The sequence below is a fragment of the Podarcis cretensis genome, assembly GCF_951804945.1.
Source record: "Podarcis cretensis genome assembly, chromosome: 2".
NCBI classification, from domain to species: domain Eukaryota; kingdom Metazoa; phylum Chordata; class Lepidosauria; order Squamata; family Lacertidae; genus Podarcis; species Podarcis cretensis.
In genome coordinates this window covers 33,386,955-33,408,242 of record NC_137171.1, presented here as the reverse complement: position 1 = coordinate 33,408,242, position 21,288 = coordinate 33,386,955, and the positions used below count along the sequence as shown (strand labels likewise).

Genomic DNA, 21,288 nt, shown 5'->3' with positions numbered 1-21,288 from the left:
CCCATCTAACTGGGTTGTCCCAGCCACTCTGGGCGGCTTCCTGCATATACAAAAATACAATAAAACATTAAATATTAAGAAAGCTTCCCTATACAGCGCTGCCTTCAGGTGTCTTCTAAAGGTTGTGTAGTTCTTTATCTCCTTGACATCTGAGGGGAGGATGGTCCACAGGGAGGGTGCCACTACCAAGAAGGCCCTCTGCCTCATTCCCTGTAACTTCGCTTCTAGCTGTGAAGGAACTGCCAGAAGGCCGTTGGAGCTGGACCTCAGTGTCTGGGCTGAACGATGGATGTCTAGACATAGCTCTCTCTCTCTCTCTCACACACACACTATAGTCACAAAGCACCTCAGAAACCCAGATTTTACAACCTAACATGCTGACCGCTCGATTAGCCATCATCTGCTGTGTGCTGTCTCGTCCTGGCCACTGGTATGCCAGTCCAGGCAGTGGTCCACCTATTTGGCTTCAGTGCAGGTCAGCTTGGTCCGGGTGGCTGCAGTGTCCTTTCCCATAGCCTCCTTTTTAAGTTACAATGGAATGGCACGTTCCTTTCACCCCCTCTGTGAGTTGCTGTGCTTGGCTGCAGTCATTTTCCTGGCGCTCAAGCTCCACTCAAAATCTAAAAACAGTAAGTGGGTTGGATTGTGCAGAGCAATCAATACAGGGAAATGTCTTGAAAGAAACTCTGCAAGCCGTACGCAGGCAGTCTCTAGATTCTCTCTTCCTGACTCACTTGTCAGGGATGCTTACCGTCACCAGGGTGGAGAAGGATGACAGCTTGTTCCTCACCTAGAAAAGTGGACACAGTCAGGTCATGCTTACTGCAAAGGGTGGAGCTGTTCCTCTAGAGAGGAGTAGGATATATGAGTCATTCTGTTGGTTTGAGGAGCCATGCACAAACTTCCCGGGCGTGTGTTTTATGGGTATGCATTTCCAGTCAGGGGGGGGGGAAACGGAGGTTGTAAGGGAAGGTTGAATTTTGACTCCAATGAGAAGGCAAAAGATGAAATCAAGGTGGTGATGAAGCAACTGCATTTCAGAGACCCTTCTCTCCAGGGGGCTTTAATTTAGGAAGTAAACAGGGTTGGGATGATCTGTCCCCAGCCAGTCCAGTCCTTGGTGGCTTGCTTTGGATCTCTTTACAGCAACCCTGATGACAAACGTTGCTAGGCTGGTCAGTGCCCTACATTTGGGAACAACAACAAAAAAGAAAGAAAAAGAAATCCAGATTTCTTAAAACTCTTTTGAGTGTTCCGCAGCATTTCATTTTAGGATGTTGGCAGGAATTTAAAATATGTGGCAAAGGGTAGATTTGAAACTGAAGGGCAGATGATGTCACTCTGTTTCTGGTGGCTGGAGTTTTGGGTTTTGCAAAACTGCTGCAGCATTTCTTAAACGTCATGATTTCACATTGTGCAAATGATTCACCCTGAAGTGTGTTCATGGGAGAGATAATGGAGCCATGAATCAGTCAATGGGTTTTGCTTCGTTACTGAGACTCTGATTGATTGACAAGCTATAAACAGGGAGGAAAGTTTCCTGACGCCATATTGAAGATTCTGCCTTCCTTCGGTGTGGCATGTCACATGCGTGGCCTGTCTGAGCCATCCAAATCAGGGCTACATCCACACCATCCATTTAAAACACTCTCATGACCACTCTTAATTGCTCCCCTCAAATAATCCTGGGAACTGGGAGCTACAATTCCCACCACCCATAAAAAACCGCTACAGGATTCTTGGGGGAGAGCCGTATGTTTTAAATAGATGGACCTGGGATTGTCTCTTGGCCTGTGGCTCAATGAACTACTCTAGCATTTTTTCAGACTTTTCAAGGGGCCATGTCCCACATCCATGTGTTGGCTGAGGAATCCTTGCATTTTGTAGAAGAGTGTGGGACACATTCTAGGGTGCTCAACCACATTCACACAAAACCTCTGGCTTGCCCTGCTGGGCTCCATGAAAAGTGCTTGCGGTTCCAAACTGTCAATATTTTCAGGCAACAAAAGCTGATTGGGGAAACAAACCCACTCCCCCAAAATATTGGACTTGGTGCAATAAGGATGAGAATAAGTGATGGGAAAATGCACTGGGGAAAATACTTGATGCAACATAATGGCCACTTATTTAGTTGGAGGTGGGTGGCCGTTGTGGCCCATTGCGTCAGGCTCCAAGACCCCTGGGAGCAAAGTTCATCCAAGTGGTCGGCATTTGGGTAATCCCCTGGCTGGCCACATGGCGCACTGGGAGTTCCCGCTGGCCAGCAATTTGAATTCTGGCCAATTTGGCCAGGCCTTGGGTACTGGGGCCTGGGAGCGGACTGCAGCATAGTAGTAGTCTTCGCTCCCACCCACTCCTAGCCATTAAAAACCACCAGCAACTGTCCTCCCCGCCTCAGTGACTATCTCCTGCCACACCACTCTTTCATAACAAATAGCCAGTGAAGCGTTTTAGCAACGATTAAAACATTGATTAAAAATAAAATGATGGCAGAGTCTTAAAATGGAACCCACCACAATAGTTATCACAAATGTGTGTTGAGCGACACATGGTCCCACCTACAAGAGCTACATCACACCTGCTGGTGGAGTCGGAACACGAGCACAGTGCTCCTGGTAGTTTGGTGCATCATGTGCAATCCCACTCATAGCTTAAAATGGAAAGGAATGATTGGATAGCACTAGGAGCCACCCGTCTGGAAGCAGCCTACGGCTGCTTGGTGATGCTGAGTCACAGGCAGCAGTTTCTTGTCATTTGGTCCACGATAACGATGACATGAATTTTCTATTGATTTCGTTAGAATCCCAGTACTGATCTCCAGGTTTTGAAGGGGACTTGTGCAGGACACACTCCCTCCTCCCCAAGGTTCCTATAAGCTGCTCCTGGGTCTCCATTTGGTCCTCATTATTGCTACCACCACCTGCTTACTGAGCAGGTTGAGAGCCAAACAAGCATGCAGGCAGCGGTATCTCCTAAGGAGTGGAGGAGTAGGGTAAGAGGCAGGTGAGTAAGCAGGTTGCAATGGCGAACAGGAGGATGACCAGGGAGCTATGGTCAGCCAGGCGCTTACAAGAGTGTTGACTCCTGACCATGCTCACCCTTGCTGGTTTCAATGGGAACTCAAGTGTGAAGTATGCAAAAATAGGTGTGGGTTTATTTGTTGGCATTGGGTGTGTGTGTGGAAAAGGCAACTAAACATTTTCCCCATTCATCCCTGCCTTCTTTGTGGCCTGTTGATAAGTCAGCAACACAGAGAAAGAAAGAGGAAAAAGCAGGGCAAGTGAAGTTAGAGGTAAAGGGGGAGATTTGTTTGTGAAATTTGAATGAATCTCTCATGGATTCAAGTAGGACAAGTCCCAGATGAGAGCATCCCAAGCAAATGAAGGGTTTTGTGCATCTCTCACTCCCCTCTTCTCCATCCATTCCCTCACTCTTCTTATTGTGTGATAGATTATTAGCCTACTGGCAAGGAATTTTCTCCTCTTTTTAAAGTATTGTACAGCACCTAGTCATTTTAGGCTCTTTATAAATAAAATGTGATGACATGGATTTTTTTCATCGCAGTTCTGTATTTTGCAGGGCTTTATCTTAAGATTTTACATAACATTCTTGCATTTTTGGTGGTAGTTTTAAAAGATATTTTGTAACCCATCATGAGCCCCCACGAGAGAGAAACCTTGGTAATTAACTCACTCTAGATACTAGTTCTTTAGCCTTTTTAAATCAGATTTGATATTTAATTTTGAAGCTGAATTTCCTTAGGGAAATTCAGCCACAAGGTGTTTTGCTCTGAATGATCCGAGTTAGATTTGGAAAGTAAAAAGTCATGTGATGCATGCTACATAATGCACACTCCTATGCTCAGTGGCGTATTAGATGCTGAACAGTTGGTTGCAATGGACGGAGTCCAGCTTGGTTATTGGATATTTTGGATGCCTACCCCAATCCAACTCTTTCTGAAAATCATATTGGTTCTGATCCAGCTCTGGGGTTGCAGCAAGATGCTTCACATGTGAATTAGCAGCCCTATTTGTATCAAAAGGTAGAATCCAGTCAATTCTGCGGGACCTGGATGAACATTGCAATGCAAATGGTTTTGTTCACCCACACTTGCATCATTTGTATTTTACACACAGATGGATACATTTTGCTTGGTCAGGGGGATTATTTCTCTGTCGCTGTATTTGTTTTAACTGTGAACCGCAAACAATCATAAACCTCCAAAGTTTGGAATACAGTGGTACCTCAGGTTAAGTACTTAATTCGTTCCGGAGGTCCGTACTTAACCTGAAATTGTTCTTAACCTGAAGCACCACTTTAGCTAATGGGGCCTCCTGCTGCTGCCGTGCAGCCGGAGCCCGATTTCTGTTCTTATCCTGAAGCAAAGTTCTTAACCTGAAGCACTATTTCTGGGTTAGCGGAATCTGTAACCTGAAGCGTATGTAACCTGAAACGTATGTAACCCGAGGTACCACTGTAGTTATGATTGCAAATGGGTCTCACTCTCCCCATCTCTTTTTCCAAAGAGATTGCTTTAATTGCAACACAAAACTTCTGTTGCAAATAGCCCACCAAGCCAACAGATGTGTCAGTTGTTACAGAATAGCAGAATAAGGTGGGGCTGCCCATTTAGTTCTTCATTTTACTGAACCTGGTTGTAGTTTGCAACTCGGAGAGGTTGGGGCAGTCACTTAGTTTGCAGCTACCTAATTCTGCAGCTTTAAGAGATGCAACCAGCTGTTCTGGTTGCTCAGCCACTATAATTTATTTCTGGCTGGGAGTTGTTCCCTGTAGGGCATCCTAGACCCAGGGGCCAAATTTGGCCTCCAGACTTTTCTGTCTGCCTCTCAAAACTCCCCTAGGCCACACTTCTCACTGGCCCTTTCACCCCCTCATACATTGGCTCTGTATGAGGGGAAGAAAATCTGCCTCTGTAGGTAAATGAATATTCTGATTTACATGTATTGATTTACTGGTCAAAGCCTTTATCTGCCCCACCTGCAATAAAACATGTCTGTCCCATTTGCAGGGTTGACTTTACCCCTGGAGGTGCACTCTTCCATAGTCTCCTGAGACAGACGGATGCCAACAAATCTATTGGCTGACATGAACTGGTCAACAGCCCTAATGCATATCTCATTGCCTTTTTTTCCAGATCAACCTGAAGAATCACCATCTTTCTAATTGATTACACCAAGGTTTTGATTCTCTTTCTGGGTTCCAGTCCAGCCATTCCTTTCTGCAAGCCGAGATCTTCCTCCAGGGCTCAACCATGACTACTTCTGCCTTGCGCCGGCAGGTGAAAAACATTGTGCACAATTACTCTGAGGCAGAGATCAAGGTGCGCGAGGCCACCTCCAATGACCCCTGGGGCCCCCCGAGCTCCTTGATGTCCGAGATTGCAGACCTGACCTTCAACACCGTGGCATTTGCCGAGGTCATGACCATGATCTGGAGGCGGCTGAACGACAGTGGCAAGAACTGGCGCCATGTCTACAAGGCGCTGACTCTTCTGGACTACCTCATCAAAACTGGCTCAGAGAAGGTGGCTCACCAGTGCCGGGAGAACCTGTACACCATCCAGACCTTAAAGGAGTTCCAGTACATAGACCGCGATGGCAAGGACCAGGGCATCAATGTCCGGGAAAAGGTAAAGCAAGTGATGGGCTTGCTGAAGGATGAGGAGAGACTGAAGCAGGAGAGAGCCTACGCCCTGAAAACCAAAGAGCGGATGTCTCTCGAAGGCATGGGGATTAGCAGCAGCAACAGCCAGCAGCTTGCCTATGGGCGGCGGGCATCACAGTACGGAGAAGACTACGGCAGGTCGAGAGAGTCTCCGTCCTCCTTTAATTGTGAGTAGTGCAGTGTGTCATGGGTGAGCTGCCTTGTCTATGGTGGATCAAGATGTGTGGCTGCATTTCTGACCACCACCCTTGCCAGTGGAGCGGTCTGCATGAATGCCTCGTATCATCTGTGAATGGTCTTGGTTTCCCAGGTGGGGAGTTGTTGGGGCACCTGGTCGTGTGGGTGGAACAGAATACGTATGTGTGCGGTTTTCAAGATACGCATTCCGGAGAAGGTATTCTACGTTTCCCCTATGATCGAATAAGGAAAGTTGGCAGGACCATTCCTGCCATTACTTAGCATTGCAGTTGGGAAGTAAAGGGCAGCTGGGTGGAATGGATAAGAAAGAATTTGGATTTGATATCCCGCTTTATCACTACCCGAAGGAGTCTCAAAGCGGCTAACATTCTCCTTTCCCTTCCTCTCTGACAACAAACACTCTGTGAGGTGAGTAGGGCTGAAATACTTCAAAGAAGTGTGACTAGCCCAAGGTCACCCAGCAGCTGCATGTGGAGGAGCGGGGAAGCGAACCTGGTTCACCAGATTACAAGTCTACCGCTCTTAACCACTACACCACACTGGCTCTCGTGAAGAGCCCATGAAGAGAAACCATGAGCTGTGCAGAGTGCAGAAATTCTTCTTGACATTTCTGCCTTCAGAATCTCTGGAAGCTCCAACCAATTTCCTTGCTGCTTTCCAAGTTCCAAGCAGAACCTTCATTCATAGCTGTGAAGACAGAACTTGGGAGAAGTTGCAGGGAGAAATAGGATTAGGTGGAAGATTGTAAGTGCTGTGTTACGATGCCTGCTGTAGGTAGTACAGGGGCATTTACATTACAACAGGTGTTGGGAACCTGTGGCTTTAGTTGTATTACCGCTCCCTTCATCCCTGACTATTGGCCGTGTTGTCTGGGGCTGATGGGAGTTGGAGCCCAACAACATCCAAAGGACAGATTCCCCACCCATGCATTATGCAGTTCTTAAAAAGAAGATTCTCCTATGGAAATGACATGCAATGCACAGGCAGATAATCAAGTCGCATGATAGTGCTAAACAGTAATTGGCATCAGATTTTAAAAGCATGCACATTACACATATGCTATCACTACACATTACAATCTACAAATGGGTTTCGTGTTAACTCCTACAAAGAGGTGCCTTGGATTTAAGAATTTTGTAAAGGGGTCCTTGGGGGCCAATCTACATAATAGATTTCCACCTTGGCATTACCTATGCCTCAGTGGTCTGAGATTGAAATTCATATCACTGCAGCAACAGGGGTGACCAGTCTCTTGATGCAGGTAGGGCAAGTATAAGAATGAGATTGGGGTGATTGTTGCCTCTGTGTATTAAGACCTGGGCATGCAGAACCAGCTATATGAAGCTGTTTCTAGGGTCCTCTGTTCTGTATGTAGAACCTGAAGCTCTCCAGATGTTGCTGGACTACCAGTCCCATCACTCCCAACCATTGGCCGTGCTGGCTGAGGCTGATGGGAACTGGAGTCCAAACACATCTGAAGGGGAACAGGTACCCAATCCTTGGAGACCACCAACCTTTTGGCCTCCACATTTCTGCCCACATTATTTTTCAGCCCAGCACATTTAACTGATATGCAAACAAGCTATGCAGATAGGTGAATTGGAATTAGAGCAGGTGGTGATGTGATTTTAAAAAATAAATACAGAAGGATATGTTTATCTTGGAGGATTCCAATTCTTGGAATTTTTGCTAGCTAGTTGCTGTTACAACTTCAACTTTAGAGTCAAAACTTTAGTTTTCAAAGGATATGTCTATGATGCAAAGCAAGTACCCCTCGTTCAATGGAGCTTCCTGTCAGTTCAATTGGATTGCCATTGGATTGCCATCTGAGGGTGTGATTTTATTCCTGCTTATCTGGGAATAAGCCCCATTCAACATAGTGGGATTTACAAGGTAGGATTCTGCTTTAAGTCTATAATATTATTATCTATATAGATAATACGTATAGATAATAATAATTTTTAAAAATCTCAACAACTTTGGCTTCAATGACAATGGGTAGATCACTGTCAGTTTTTTTATACTGTGAGTAGATCGCAGTCTTTTGGGAGTTGGACAGCCCTGATATAGATGACTCCTTTGACTTCACTGTGCATGAGACAAAGTGACACACGCACACACACCCACCACTGGTAGAGACACCTGCCTGAAACTCTGGAGAGCTGCCGCTTGGCAGTGTAGCCTGACTTAGGGACGTAGTGTTCAGATTCCCACTAGTGGAGCCTGTACAAGGACTTCCACAAGCCCCCTCTCTTCTTCTCCCCCACAAATTAGCTCCAGGGGGCAGGGGGCAGTCAAGAGAACCGGCAGGAACTGCACAGAGGGAGAAGAGGCGAGATTGTTCCACCAGACAAGCAGAAATGCTTGTATCTCCTTAGTTGCAATGTTGAATTCCTCCCATTGGAACCTGCCTATAATAGCTGGATCATATAGTCCCTTGGTCGCTGTCCTGGTACATCAGGATTCCTTAACATAGGCAGCCAGCAACATACTTTTGCTACTCTTGTCATCCTCAAGAAGGATGATGCTGTGGAAACACAACAGGAACCTTCAAGTTCCTAGAGCAGAATGCAATTGCGCACAAAAGGGCTCCTCTTCCTCCGGCTCTTCCCATTGCCCCTCATATGAACATAGGAATATGAAAAGCTGCCTTGTGCCGAGTCAATCCATTGGTCCACAATGACTGGCACCGACTCATAGAACTGTAGAAGTGTAGAGTTGGAAGGGACCCTCAGGAACATCTAGTCCAACCCCCTGTAATGCAAGAATATGCAGCCGTCCCATACAGGGATCAAACCTGCAACCTTGGCATTATTGGCACCATGCTCTAACCCACTGAGCTATCCAGTCACCAGGGTTTCAGACAGGGTGTCTCTCCCACCCCTACCTGGAGATGCCACGGACTGAACCTGGACCCTTCTGTGTGTGCATTACAGATGTTCCATTAATGAGGTATAACCTTTCCCCTGGACCAGCAGTTTAATAACTTGGACCTGCAGTCTAAAATCATGAACTTAACCTGCAAAAGGAGGGGAAGGGGGTAGAATGGGAAAGGCCATTTGTTGCAAAACCCAGGCAAATGTCAGATTCTGGAATGGCTATGGACCATGTTCAGCAGCCCCCAGCTGGGCTCCATCCCATTTGCAGCATTAATTCATCTCTTTCTTGTCCCTCAGCCTCTTCCTCATCCCCTCGGTTCAATTCTGACCTGGAGCAGGCAAGGCCACAGACGACTGGAGAGGAGGAGCTCCAGCTCCAACTTGCCCTGGCCATGAGTCGAGAAGAGGCAGAGAAGGTAATGTTTCAGCTTCCTTCTAGGTCCTGTTTTAAACCAGGGGTTTAAATAAGGGGTGAAGTAGCTGGGTCTGGACTCCCAACATGCACCATCACTGACCAGTTGGCTGGGGCTGATGATGGTTAGAGCTCAACAATATCTCCAGGGCCACATGTCCCCATCCTCTAAATCAGTGAAAAACTACCAGTAAGAAAGTCATGTTAGAGATTTGTGGATGCTTCCCACTGCTGTAAGTGCGGCTCTCATCTCTTATTGGCTGCTCCATGTAAGCCTCATCAGCTCAGGACATCATGATGGGTATTTATTGCTTTGTTGATTTAGCATTCTTATACTGCGGGCACATATTCACCTTTTGACGGTAGACTCGAGTGTGCTTTAAATCAGGAAGATAAAGCTATTATAGACGAAGCGGCAGCCTGTACCTTCCATCTTCCCTTCTTCATGATGAAGGTCCTTTAAGGCTCATATTTAATGAAATTAAAAGGACTAGGACTCCAATCCTATGTGCCCTTGTTTTGAGAGTTAAGTCAATCTCAGTTGGAGTAATTTTGTGTAGCTTGTACTGCATTTTGGAGCTTTGTGTGGTCTGGGAGCAATGCACCTGACACGGAAAGGAATGGCTATTACAATGGGTCAGTGCTTCATGGATTGCAGCAGTGATCTTATATGTAGGAATCTCTCACTTAGGCTTTCAATGTTGTTAACTGTGCCTGCTGTTTTTTTCATGGCAGCTATCAACAGCCAGCTATTTCTCTTAGGCACTGTAAATGGCAGGGACAGAACATAGCCCACTATGAACTATGTAGGTCTTTTGGATACTGGTTGAGGCTCAATGTAGCATTTAGCTGCTGCAGGAGTGCCTCCTACATAGCACTTCTGGATACTTCACAGGGAAAGGGAATACACACTTCCTTTTCATTGTGTTTTGCGCTCTGCAATATGGAGGTTCAACGAAGGACTTCACTCACCACCTTGCAGCTAAATCAAATGTTGCATTTTCACATTCGGTTTCCAGAGCTTCTCCTAATGCCCACTCCTCTTGCCTCTGCAATTCATCTGAGCAAGTTCTCCTTTGGACGTTAGAAAGAAGCACTGACAGAGAAGCGATCTGCCATTTTGACTGGTGGTGCTTCTTAAGCTCTGAATCTGCTCTTTTGGTTTTGCTTAATTTAAAATGACTTTCACCGTTGCAGTCCAGCGACCTAGTCCCTTTGTACGCTTTCCACGAGCAGCCTTCCTATCAGCTGATCTGCTTCTCCCTTTCGAGGTAGCCCAAGCATTTGTTTACATGCACCAAACACAAGATTAGCTCTGAGGGCCTTTCTTATGTCAAGTGACACGAGTAGTGACATTGGAGAAGCATGAAGGTGGCAAGGGAAAGACTGCCTTAGTCTTGAAAAGTTGGCTGAAGGGGCTGGGATCCCACACTTAACAGCTTACATGCTTCTCTCAAGCTTTGAATGAAAGTATCTCACCAGCATATTCTTGTGAAGACCTGTTTCCTTGAAAAAGCACATAAGCTATACACAGTATACACAGTGTGTCTTTACCACACACGTTGCTAAAGCCAGCTCACATCCTAGTCTCTTAGGGAGCCTAATTATCACTTCTCCATTGGGCACACTTTGAATGTATTGCTTCGTGGGCAAAAATGTCCATGGATATTCTTCTTGTAACAATAATCTTCATCTTAGCCATGCTAAGATGTAACAATAACTCAACATGGATTTTGGATGTCGGCCCTGAGAAGTATCTTCATGGGAAACTTGGCACAAGCCTTTAATCTGAATCTACATTATTTTAAATGAAGCCATCTCACAGAGTAATCGAGAACAGACCACCATCTACTGCATTTCATTTTAATAATAATATATTGCTCCCTGGGCTTGATGGATATATGGCCATTGTTTGCTTACTTAGGGGAATGGCTTGATAGCTAAGAGAAGCTCTAGGAGAAATCGGTCAATGTCAACATCACTTCTCTCTGTCAGCATAGCTAGTTGAAAGGCTGGGGAACAGCTCCTGTGTCAGCATGGCATTCTGGGAACAGGATTCCTAGAATTTCTGAGAGATAACTTTTGAAGGCAACCCCCCATCCCAATACAGTGGTGCCTCGGGTTAAGTACTTACTTCGTTCCGGAGGTCCGATCTTAACCTGAAACTGTTCTTAACCTGAAGCACCACTTTAGCTAATGGAGCCTCCCGCTGCTGCCACGCAATTTCTGTTCTCACCCTGAAGCAAAGTTCTTAACCCGAGATACTATTTCTGGGTTAGCGGAGTCTGTAACCTGAAGCATATTTAACCTGAAGCGTATGTAACCCGAGGTACCACTGTATAGTCCTTCTGTTCCCATAGAAGAGTTCCACAGGTCTTTTGGACCTACTCTAATTTGGTGAATGATTTGCCCAATTATCCATGAGCTTCACTGAGGAAAATGGAACCCAAGCCTTAAGAGACAGCTTATCAATTCATTTGCTGAGCAGGAGCGCCATCTCAGAGATGAGATTCGGAAATTAAAGAATTGGAGGGCAAAGAAACTGAACTAGAGTGGGAGAGAGCTTGTTTATCAGGGTTGCTTTATGAGCACTGAGCACAATGAAATGAAGTGTCCTAAAGGGTGGGTTTGTGTTTGGGGGTAAAGACCCCCTACAAAGTTCACTGAATGAAAGGAGTGCTCACTGCCCATCACTGTGGATCAGCCAAATTCACTGGACTGAATAGAAGATTGACCAAGAGACCCTCAAAGTGTGTGGTGCAAATTATAATTTGTTCCTGAACAGGAGCCCTGAACGGCTGCTTTCTTCACTCTTGCCCAATATATTTCTTTTTGCCACAGCAGCAAAGTGATTCTAGTTCTGTCTCCGTCTTTCTCCCTGCTAAGTTCTACAAGGGCAACACTGAGAGGAAGCTGGTAGCCAGCGCCAACCCGCTGAACTGGTTTTAAGAAGGCAGGCAGATGGTGGCTTTTTGTGGGCAGACTGAGTTTGTTGGTACAATGTCCCATTTGCCCCAATAGATTAGCCCCATTGAACCCCTTTGTTTCCTATGGCGTTCAGGAACAGTCAGAAAATATTTACTCTTGAGAACCACCTCTCTAGGATGGTCATGAGTCCTACTTTGCATCCTCTATTTGAAAGGCTGTTAGAGGATAGTCCTTTACTTGAAGGATCCCTCTGTTTGAGGTCTGGTCCAAGAATGTTTAAAGACGAGGAACAACAAAAAGGGAGACCAGGGGGTTAGGCACTGTCCATCAACTGTGAACACCTGGGCAGTAAACTCAATAGGTACCCAGGTCACCCGGCCATAGTCTTCCCTGATATGTGAGATGCGTGGAGCTGGATTCAGCTGGCAAGTCTTGCCAGTGCAAGGCCGCACATTGACTTCTGCTAGTGCAATGTGGCTCCCCCCCCCCACAAATTGGTTTGGCAGGGGAATCAGGAGAACCCCACATGCGGGGAGGAGAGGGCAGATCGTTCCATCAGGCAAGCAGAAAATGTTTGCACTGACAGAGCAGTCTCCTTAGCTCTAAGATGAATTCCTCCCATTATATATCTATTGAACTCTTACAGTAATTGTTTCTAAATTTCTATCAATGCATATAACTCACTGCATCCAATTTTATCTAATTCCATGTCCTTTTGTTTTGGTGGTGTTTGTCGATATATATATATTTACTGGTGGTCACCCTGCACCACACATGACTATAATAAAGTATGGAGACTGCAAGTGCTGTAAATTTAATACCTACAATGTTTTGTCCAGTTTCACATATTCTGGACCTGTGCAGAGCTGCTTCCAACTATTATGTGAGATTGGAAATGCAAAATGGGAAGCATCCCTTAAAGGTGTGAGATTTCCGAGGGCGAAGGGTGTCTGGTCTGGAGCAAGAGAACTCTCGGAATCTCAGCTCTCAGAATTTCCACCACTGTGAAGAAGCCAGGCAGGGGAGGAAGGGAAGGCTATTTGCGTCCTTAACAAACTTGCACAGCCAAGTGGAAGTGACAGCATTCTCACCTACCTGGGCCATCCTCTGTCATGCAGAGTAATGTTCTTCCTCTGCTCCTGAAAGTAAGGATCTTTAAGTCTCACTGAATCATGCCTGCAGTGTGCCCTTTTATGCTTGGATACACCAGACTCCATTTGTGCACTTCACGGAAGTGCCAACTAAACAGTCTCCTACCTTTCTAGCTAAGGAGACCTTGGGGCTTGCTACTGTGTGTTCCTTGATGAGTAATGGAGATGAAATTCAAAGATGGCAATGTATTGTCTTTCGCAATTCCTCTAATAATAATAATAATAATAATAATTTATTATTTGTACCCCGCTCATCTGGCTGGGTCTCCCCAGCCACTCTGGGCGGCTTCCATAAAAACCAAAAATACACTAAAATATCACAGATTAAAAACTTCCCTGAACAGGGCTGCCTTAAGATGTCTTCTGAATGTCAGGTAGTTATTTATTGCTTTGACATCTGATGGGAGGGCGTTCCACAGGGCAGGCGCCACGACCGAGAAGGCCCTCTGCCTGGTTCCCTGTAGCTTTGCTTCTCGCAATGAGGGAACCGCCAGAAGGCCCTCGGCACTGGACCTCAGCGTCCGGGCAGAACGATGAAGGTGGAGACGCTCCTTCAGGTATACTGGGCCGAGGCCGTTTAGGGCTTTAAAGGTGCTCGGAATTGTGCTCGGAAATGTACTGGGAGCCAATGTAGGTCTTTCAAGACCGGTGTTATGTGGTCTCGGCGGCCGCCCCCAGTCACCAGTCTAGCTGCCACATTCTGGATTAGTTGTAGTTTCCGAGTCACCTTCAAAGGTAGCCCCACGTAGAGCGCATTGCAGTAGTCCAAGCGGGAGATAACTAGAGCATGCACCACTCTGGCGAGACAGTCCGCAGGCAGGTAGGGTCTCAGCCTGCGTACCAGGTGGAGTTGGTAGACAGCTGCCCTGGATACAGAATTGACCTGCGCCTCCATGGACAGCTGTGAGTCCAAAATGACTCCCAGGCTGCGCACCTGGTCCTTCAGGGGCACAGTTACCCTATTCAGGACCAGGGAGTCCTCCACACCATCACTTTCTGAACACGGCCCAGGAGGAAGGAGCGAAACCACTGTATAACAGTGCCCCCAGCTCCCAGCCCCTCTAGACGGTCCAGAAGGATGTTATGGTTGATTGTATCAAAGGCCGCTGAGAGATCCAGCAGAACTAGGAAACAACTCTCACCTTTGTCCCTAGCTCGCCGGAGATCATCAACCAGCGCGACCAAGGCAGTTTCAGTCCCATGATGAGGCCTGAATCCCGATTGGAAGGGATCCAAATGGTCCGCATCCTCCAGGCGTGCCTGGAGTTGTTCAGCAACCACGCGCTCAATCACCTTGCCCAAGAAAGGAAGATTTGAGACTGGGCGATAGTTGGCCATACTGGCCGGGTCTAAAGATGTTTTTTTAAGAAGCGGTTTAATGACCGCCTCTTTCAGCGGATCTGGGAATGTTCCCTCACAGAGGGAAGCATTCACCACCCCGCAGAGCCCATCGCCCAGCCCTTCCCGGCTTGCTTTTATTAGCCAGGATGGGCAAGGATCCAGGAGACAGGTGGTTGGTTTCACGCGTCCAAGCAGCCTGTCCACATCCTCGGGGGTAACGGATTGAAATTTATTCCATGCAACTTGACCAGACAGAGCTCTAGCACTCTCCCGCCCCGGCACTGCTCCCACGGTGGTGTCTAGCTCCTTCCGAATATGAGTGATTTTATCTGCAAAAAACTTTGCAAAATCGTTGCAGGAGATCTTGGGGTCTTTACAAGGCCCCGGTGGTAAAGGTGGTTCCGTTAAATTACGAACCACCTGAAAGAGTCTCCTGCTACTATTTTCTGCAGATGCAATAGAGGTGGTGAAGAAAGTCTTCTTCGCCGTCGCTATCGCCACTTGGTAGGCTCGATGTTGAGCTCTAACCTGTGTCCGGTCAGATTCGGAGTGAGTTTTTTGCCACCGACGCTCTAGCCGTCTCAGCGATTGTTTCATCGCCCTCAGCTCCGAAGAAAACCACGGAGCTGTCCGGGCTCCATGCAATCGGAGAGGGCGCTTCGGAGCCAGACAGTCGATAGCCCTGGTTAACTCCGCATTCCAGCGGGCCACCAGGGAATCAGCTGAAAGGCCATCAACATGGGATAAAGCATCCCCTACCACTCTCTGGAAACCATTTGGATCCATTAAGTGGCGGGGGCGGACCATCCGAATTGGTCCCACCTCCCTGCAGAGGGGAAGGGTCGCGGAGAAGTCCAGTTGCACCAGGAAGTGCAAGAGGTTCAAGGATGTGTAAATGGGGGCTCGTTCCTTTTTTCACCCTCACAACAACCCCGCAGGGTGGGTCAGGCTAAAATATGGTGACACGGACAGCTAGTTCAGACACTAGTTTAACAGCAGAGTCTCCTTAGTCATGTAAGGGCTGGTTGCTACACCACATGGACTCCTGTCTCACTCTCATGTTAACTTCCCTGAGTACCACCACCTTCAGTCTGTGCAATGCAGGTGGGATTATGGGAAGATGAGGGAGAAGTTCTACCAAGTCCCCAAATTTTGAGCAATTGAACATGCTAGGGGTGCTACAAAGTATCAGTTTCACAGCTGGCAGTGCTCAAGGTGGGGGAACTGGCAAAAAAACAAGAACACCTCCCCAAAATTAATGACTATGGGGAGGTGTCAAAAGGCACCATGGGGCCCACGAGTGCTACGTTGGGGACCTCAGGGATATTCTCAGGCCAATAGTTGGTTTCAGCATGTGGGACCTTTTCTTACTTTATCCCCCTTCCCCTTCTTATTAACCTCCAGTGGGGGAGACACTTGTGTTGGTCTTTGTGATAACAACTCTAAACTTACTAGAGGGGGGCTTAATTGATAGGCGACATAACCAGTCCATTCCCAAACAACAACAACAACAACAACAACAACAACAACACAAATACAAATAATATCTCAAAAATTAATTCCTCTAAAGCAAGAGTCCACCTTTGGGGTAACAGTGCTGTCCTTCTTCCAGGCCAGTCAGTCAGTCAGTCCCTGCCCCAATAGGGATCCAGAAGGAGGGAAAAACAGAATGGGTGGTGGGTCAGTGGGTCAGTGTGAGGGTGTGGCTAAAGTATCGGAAGAGCTGTAGTAACAATCAGGGCTTAATCCCTTTAACCTGGAAAAGGATGGCTAACCCTTCCATTCTGTGATGCAGCAAAATGACTAGGCCGCCCCACAGTATAATCATGAGGATGCAGTCATATCCTTCTAATTGTTTTAATTGTTAGGTGCAGAGTTGGAAAACAGGCCAGTGATACCTAATGGCAGCTATAACCCTTTGTTCTCTCCTACACAGCAATTTCTGTTTTCATACTGGGGATGACAAATGAAACTCACACATGCACATTTAGCATGATGTGTTCTATTATTATCCCGCCCCCTCCAAAGTCACTCACCTTCCCCTTTTCCTCCTTAGAGTAGACTCGCTTTTGCTCCTTTCTTACCTCCAGAAGCCCTCCTTTCGTTTCCCTGATACTTAGTTTGGGGGCTGATTTATATTTGTTGGGAAACACAATTGTGCCGACACACATACTGATGAATTCTGTTCGCTGTAAGGTTTTTTTCTTTACTTAAAAGCTCAGCTAACCTCTTATGCCTTGTATCTAGGGATTGGTTCACTCCCTGTTTTGTACATTATACTGGCAGAGCTCCATTCTGAATAGGTGCTGACTCTATTGTGGCTCCCCAGCATTCTGCAGCCCCTGTGCCAGTGGAGATTCCTTGGGGTGAGCATTAAGGCTCAGGCCATCCTCATACTGATCTCATAGTTTTCATATCACCTGTTCCCACCACAACTCACCAGGGGCCCTGCGATGGTGTTCACATCGGTGTCAGGGCTCTGTAGCATTGTGGGTTGGATCACTGGACTGATAAAGAGTGGACTGAAGGCTTGTTCACACATCCCACTGAACACAGCTACAAGGTGCCTCTACACAAGCACATGTGTTTGTGTGAAAGTGTGTATGTTTGTTGATCTGTACAGCTCACCTATTGAACACATAGGTTGAATGTTACATGCAGGTTATTGCACGAGTGCAAGGCTCAACTGCTTGTGTACACAGATGGTACACTTGTTGAACGCAGTGTGCGAACACCCTTGAGAAGTCCTGTACTAAATTGCATTATTACTGTGTGCTTCACCTGGAGTTAAGCCAAGGGTTTGTTCCTGCCAGCAAATGTCCCTACTACAAAGCTAGACTGTTTCCTAGTTGGTGAAGGATTTGAAGGGTTCCACACCCTGCCCCCCCCCCAGTGTAAGAAAACAGACAAGGAAACACATCATTTTTAGTACCATTGCCTTCACTACCTGTGCTTTCCAGTCAATAATGAGCCCAAATTAGCTGCCAGCTGGCAAGTTAGCTACAAGCTGTCTACCAGTTGGCAGTATGCTAGAATGACTGCCTAGGGGCGATCATGTTAGGCACGGGCATTCTGAGAGCTTAAAGTTTGCACATGACTGCATTGTGCTTCTCCACAAGTAACTAGTTTGGACTTGTTGCCTTTGTATCACCTGTATTGGGTAGACATTTCTCAGTAGTTAAAGGCTGAAACAGCTCAGCTGTGTGTGATGAAGGAGTTTTCATGAAAACAAAATAGGTTGGGGTGGTTGGGAGTGCAGGATTATAGACAGTAAAGAAAAACCGTAAGGTGGGATAGCACATTCACCTCCTGCATTGTCTAGTTCCTGTAGTTTACTGTATTATTAGCTTTGTGCTCACGTTTCTTTATTGCAACATAAGCATCCCCTTAAGGGACGCGGGTGGCGCTGTGGGTTAAACAGCTTTACTAGGGTCAACAAGACCCAACCCATACTTGATGTGCCTTTCAACGCGCTCTCTTGCTCTCTCTCTCAAATGCTCAGGTTTCGGAGAGTGGCAGGAAAATTCTGCTTCCCATTCAAAACTTGCATCCAATATCACTGTGTATTCATGTCCCATCTTGATTTGTGTATTCTACTTCTGGGGTTTCTTTTAATACGGGAATTTGTATCTCAAAATACATAGCAGGCTTAGCAGTACATCACTTGAATATAAAGGTAAAGGTAAAGGTACCCCTGCCCATACGGGCCAGTCTTGACAGACTCTGGGGTTGTGCGCCCATCTCACTCAAGAGGCCAGGGGCCAGCGCTGTCCGCAGACACTTCCGGGTCACGTGGCCAGCGTGACATCGCTGCTCTGGCGAGCCAGAGCCACACACGGAAACGCCATTTACCTTCCCGCTGGTAAGCGGTCCCTATTTATCTACTTGCACCCAGAGGTGCTTTCGAACTGCTAGGTTGGCAGGCGCTGGGACCAAGCAGCGGGAGCGCACCCCGCCGCAGGGATTCGAACCGCCGACCTTTCGATCGGCAAGTCCTAGGCGCTGAGGCTTTAACCCACGGGACATATTATGCAGTGCCTTAGTTTTTCCTGGGTCCCTTATTCCTGCTTTGTTCATCACAATTATTATTATTTAAATCAGAATGGGAAGCAATTACATATGCAAATGTAGTAATTTTGGAATGCAGAAATATCCACATTGTATTTAGCAATGTTTAAAGAAGGCCTGTTTAAACCTGTGCGCAACTCTGGAGTCATTTTAAAAAGTCACTAAATCTTCCCCTGCAACACCTTGCTAAATAGGGAAAAGAGCAACATTCACCAGGAACAAGGAACCCCAGTTACGTACAGTATGCAGGGTTGCAATGTGAAAAGCTCACCGAGTTCCTTGAAACATTCTGTGCTGGGCCAACAATGAAACAATACATTAAGGAACACATGACCAAGGACAGTTTTTTCCCCAATGGCAGTGATTCTGGTATGGTCACAGCCCAAGTCAAAAGAAAGGAGATGACTGATGGTTTTGTTCGGTGGAGGAACATCTAGGTCAGCTAGCACTGGGATCTTGTTTTTCCCCTTTTTAACTACTATTTGTGTTTGCGTAGGAGTTGCCAGGGGCAGAGATCAGACAGTTTCTTGGGTGAGATTTGGAACACAATGGCTGACATAGACATCTTTGCTTGCACCATAATGCTGGTTGGCTGAATTGGCGGGATGTGCCTTTCTAATGGATGTGGAGACCTGTATCCTTACCTGGAACCACCTTTTCCCCACACTCAGCTAGAACCAGAGTGGGGCCAAAGACAATAAGTTCTGTGAAGCATTTGGCAAATTAAAAGCATGAGATCAATGATTGCTGCTTGTAACAGTCTTTCTCGAGGCAGCGTTAACTATGGTGCCTGAAGGGGCCGTGTCTCTGCAAGGAATGGTGATGACTGTTGTTTGTATTGCCACAAAAGTGTGATTGTGCTTTCCCCCATTATTAGGGTAACAAAGCAGCCGTCCCTGCTGGTGCCACCGTCTGTTTGCTTGCTGATCAGCCTCCTTGTAGGGAACTGGGTTTTGGAACGACTCTTGATAAGCTTCAGCCCGAAGAAAGGACAGAAGGGTCATAGCAGCCAGCAAGGCAAGCTCTCAGGTTACATTACCTTGGGAAGCCAGCCAGCTTGCTAAAAGTCCATACAAAAACCAAAGCTGTAGGCAGGCACCAGGGTTAAAAAAGAAAAAGAAAGCTGTAGAAAGTCGTTGGGTGCAACATGACAAGCTGTTGGTGCATTATTGTTAATTGTAGATTGAGATCTTGGCGTTATAGGTCTGTGCAAGGTTACTGGGATTGTTTTCTTATATGTAGGTGTTTGCACTTGAGTGGTCTAGTAGGGCAAAGGAAAGCTTTCTGGCTTTGTAGGAAATGCACAAAAACCTCCCTGCTGCCATGGCAGTGCTCCCGCAGAAAAAAACCATCCATTGATGAACACATATAATGGGAATGGTGAACTTGTGGACTTAAGAGATGCTGTTGTTGGACTCCAGCTTCCATCAACCTCAGCCAGCACTGCCTATGGTCAGGGATGATGGGAGTTGTAGCCTAGCAACATCTCTAGAGGACCACTTGTTCCGCATCCCAGCCACAGAACCATCAGTAGCCTACTGCAACTTCTTTGCAAAACATTTTGCAGATAAACTGAGTCACATCTGCCATGACTTGGATGTCACATTGAGCTCAGTGTCCTGCCACTGCTACTCAAGGTTGCTTGGATGAGCTTCCGTTGATTTCACTTGAGGTACTGAGCAGATGAGGTACTGAGACATTTCTGGGACAGAAGCAGAACATGGGTTGTAGCCAATGCTGCTGTTCTGCTCATACAATAGGATTTCCCCTTCCTTTTCTTCCCCCTGCATCCCAGACACAGTCAAGATGTGCTCCAGAGAGTTAGGGGACCCTCTGGAGCAGAATTCTGGGGCATACAGACCAGGAGGAGGAGAGGAGGAAGAAGTTCTGTTTCATGAGCAGGGCACAGCAGGCTCAGCACTGAATACAACCCTATGCCTCTTCAGTTATTGACCTTCCTGGCAGAAGGTGACCAGCTAAGGAAGGCTGGCCAGTCTGAATGGCAGAAGAGTGAATACTGCTTTTAGGGTTTCTGTCTCAAATGAGGAAATGATTCATCTCCTGCTGGGAAGCGGGGGGGGGGGGGGGAGCCCCAATAGACCTGGCTGACCTTGGGTAACTGTAGGCCAGTCTTTAACCTTTACCTATTGTAAAGTATCCGGACAATTGTAATCAAAGGGTAGTGTAGAAATCTTTAACAAATTAAATGAAAGTAACTCCTGCCATTTCAGGGCAAGGACTTGAGAGATTAGTATCTGGAGAACTTGGCTGAAATGTCTGTTGGCTGAGGAAATGCCAGTGCTTGATTAGGATCACACACATCCATAAGGTTCATAGTTTGAGGATGCTCCTAGATTCTCAGGTGGTGGCCATGAATCAGAGTGCCAGCTCTAGTTAGTTCACCATCTGCACCTCCTATGACTGAAATATAGAAACCTAGCTGCTCTCATTCATGTCCTGGTGACGGTTGCTTTTATTTAGTTACTGTTTTATGGATTTATTTGGATGCTTGTATTTTTAATGTTTGGGCAGCAGCTGCTTTTTATTATTATTTTTTTGCTGAGAGGTGATTTAGCATTATTGTAAGCAAGCCATGTGTAAATATATGGGTGTGGGTGGAAAGAAA

At 46.7% G+C, this 21,288-nt stretch overlaps 1 protein-coding gene across 8 annotated transcripts in view; it reads left to right on the top strand.

The window, feature by feature from the left end:
• Positions 1–21,288, top strand: part of EPN3 (epsin 3) — a 36,376-nt gene that overhangs the window by 5,702 nt on the left and 9,386 nt on the right. For all 8 annotated transcript variants that reach the window (XM_079967413.1, XM_079967411.1, XM_079967409.1 and 5 more), the window contains exons 2-3: positions 5,156–5,852; positions 9,060–9,178. In XM_079967413.1, coding sequence (XP_079823539.1) covers positions 5,273–5,852; positions 9,060–9,178 — 699 coding nt within the window. In that variant the 5' untranslated portion in view covers positions 5,156–5,272. The remainder of the gene's footprint in view (positions 1–5,155; positions 5,853–9,059; positions 9,179–21,288) is intronic.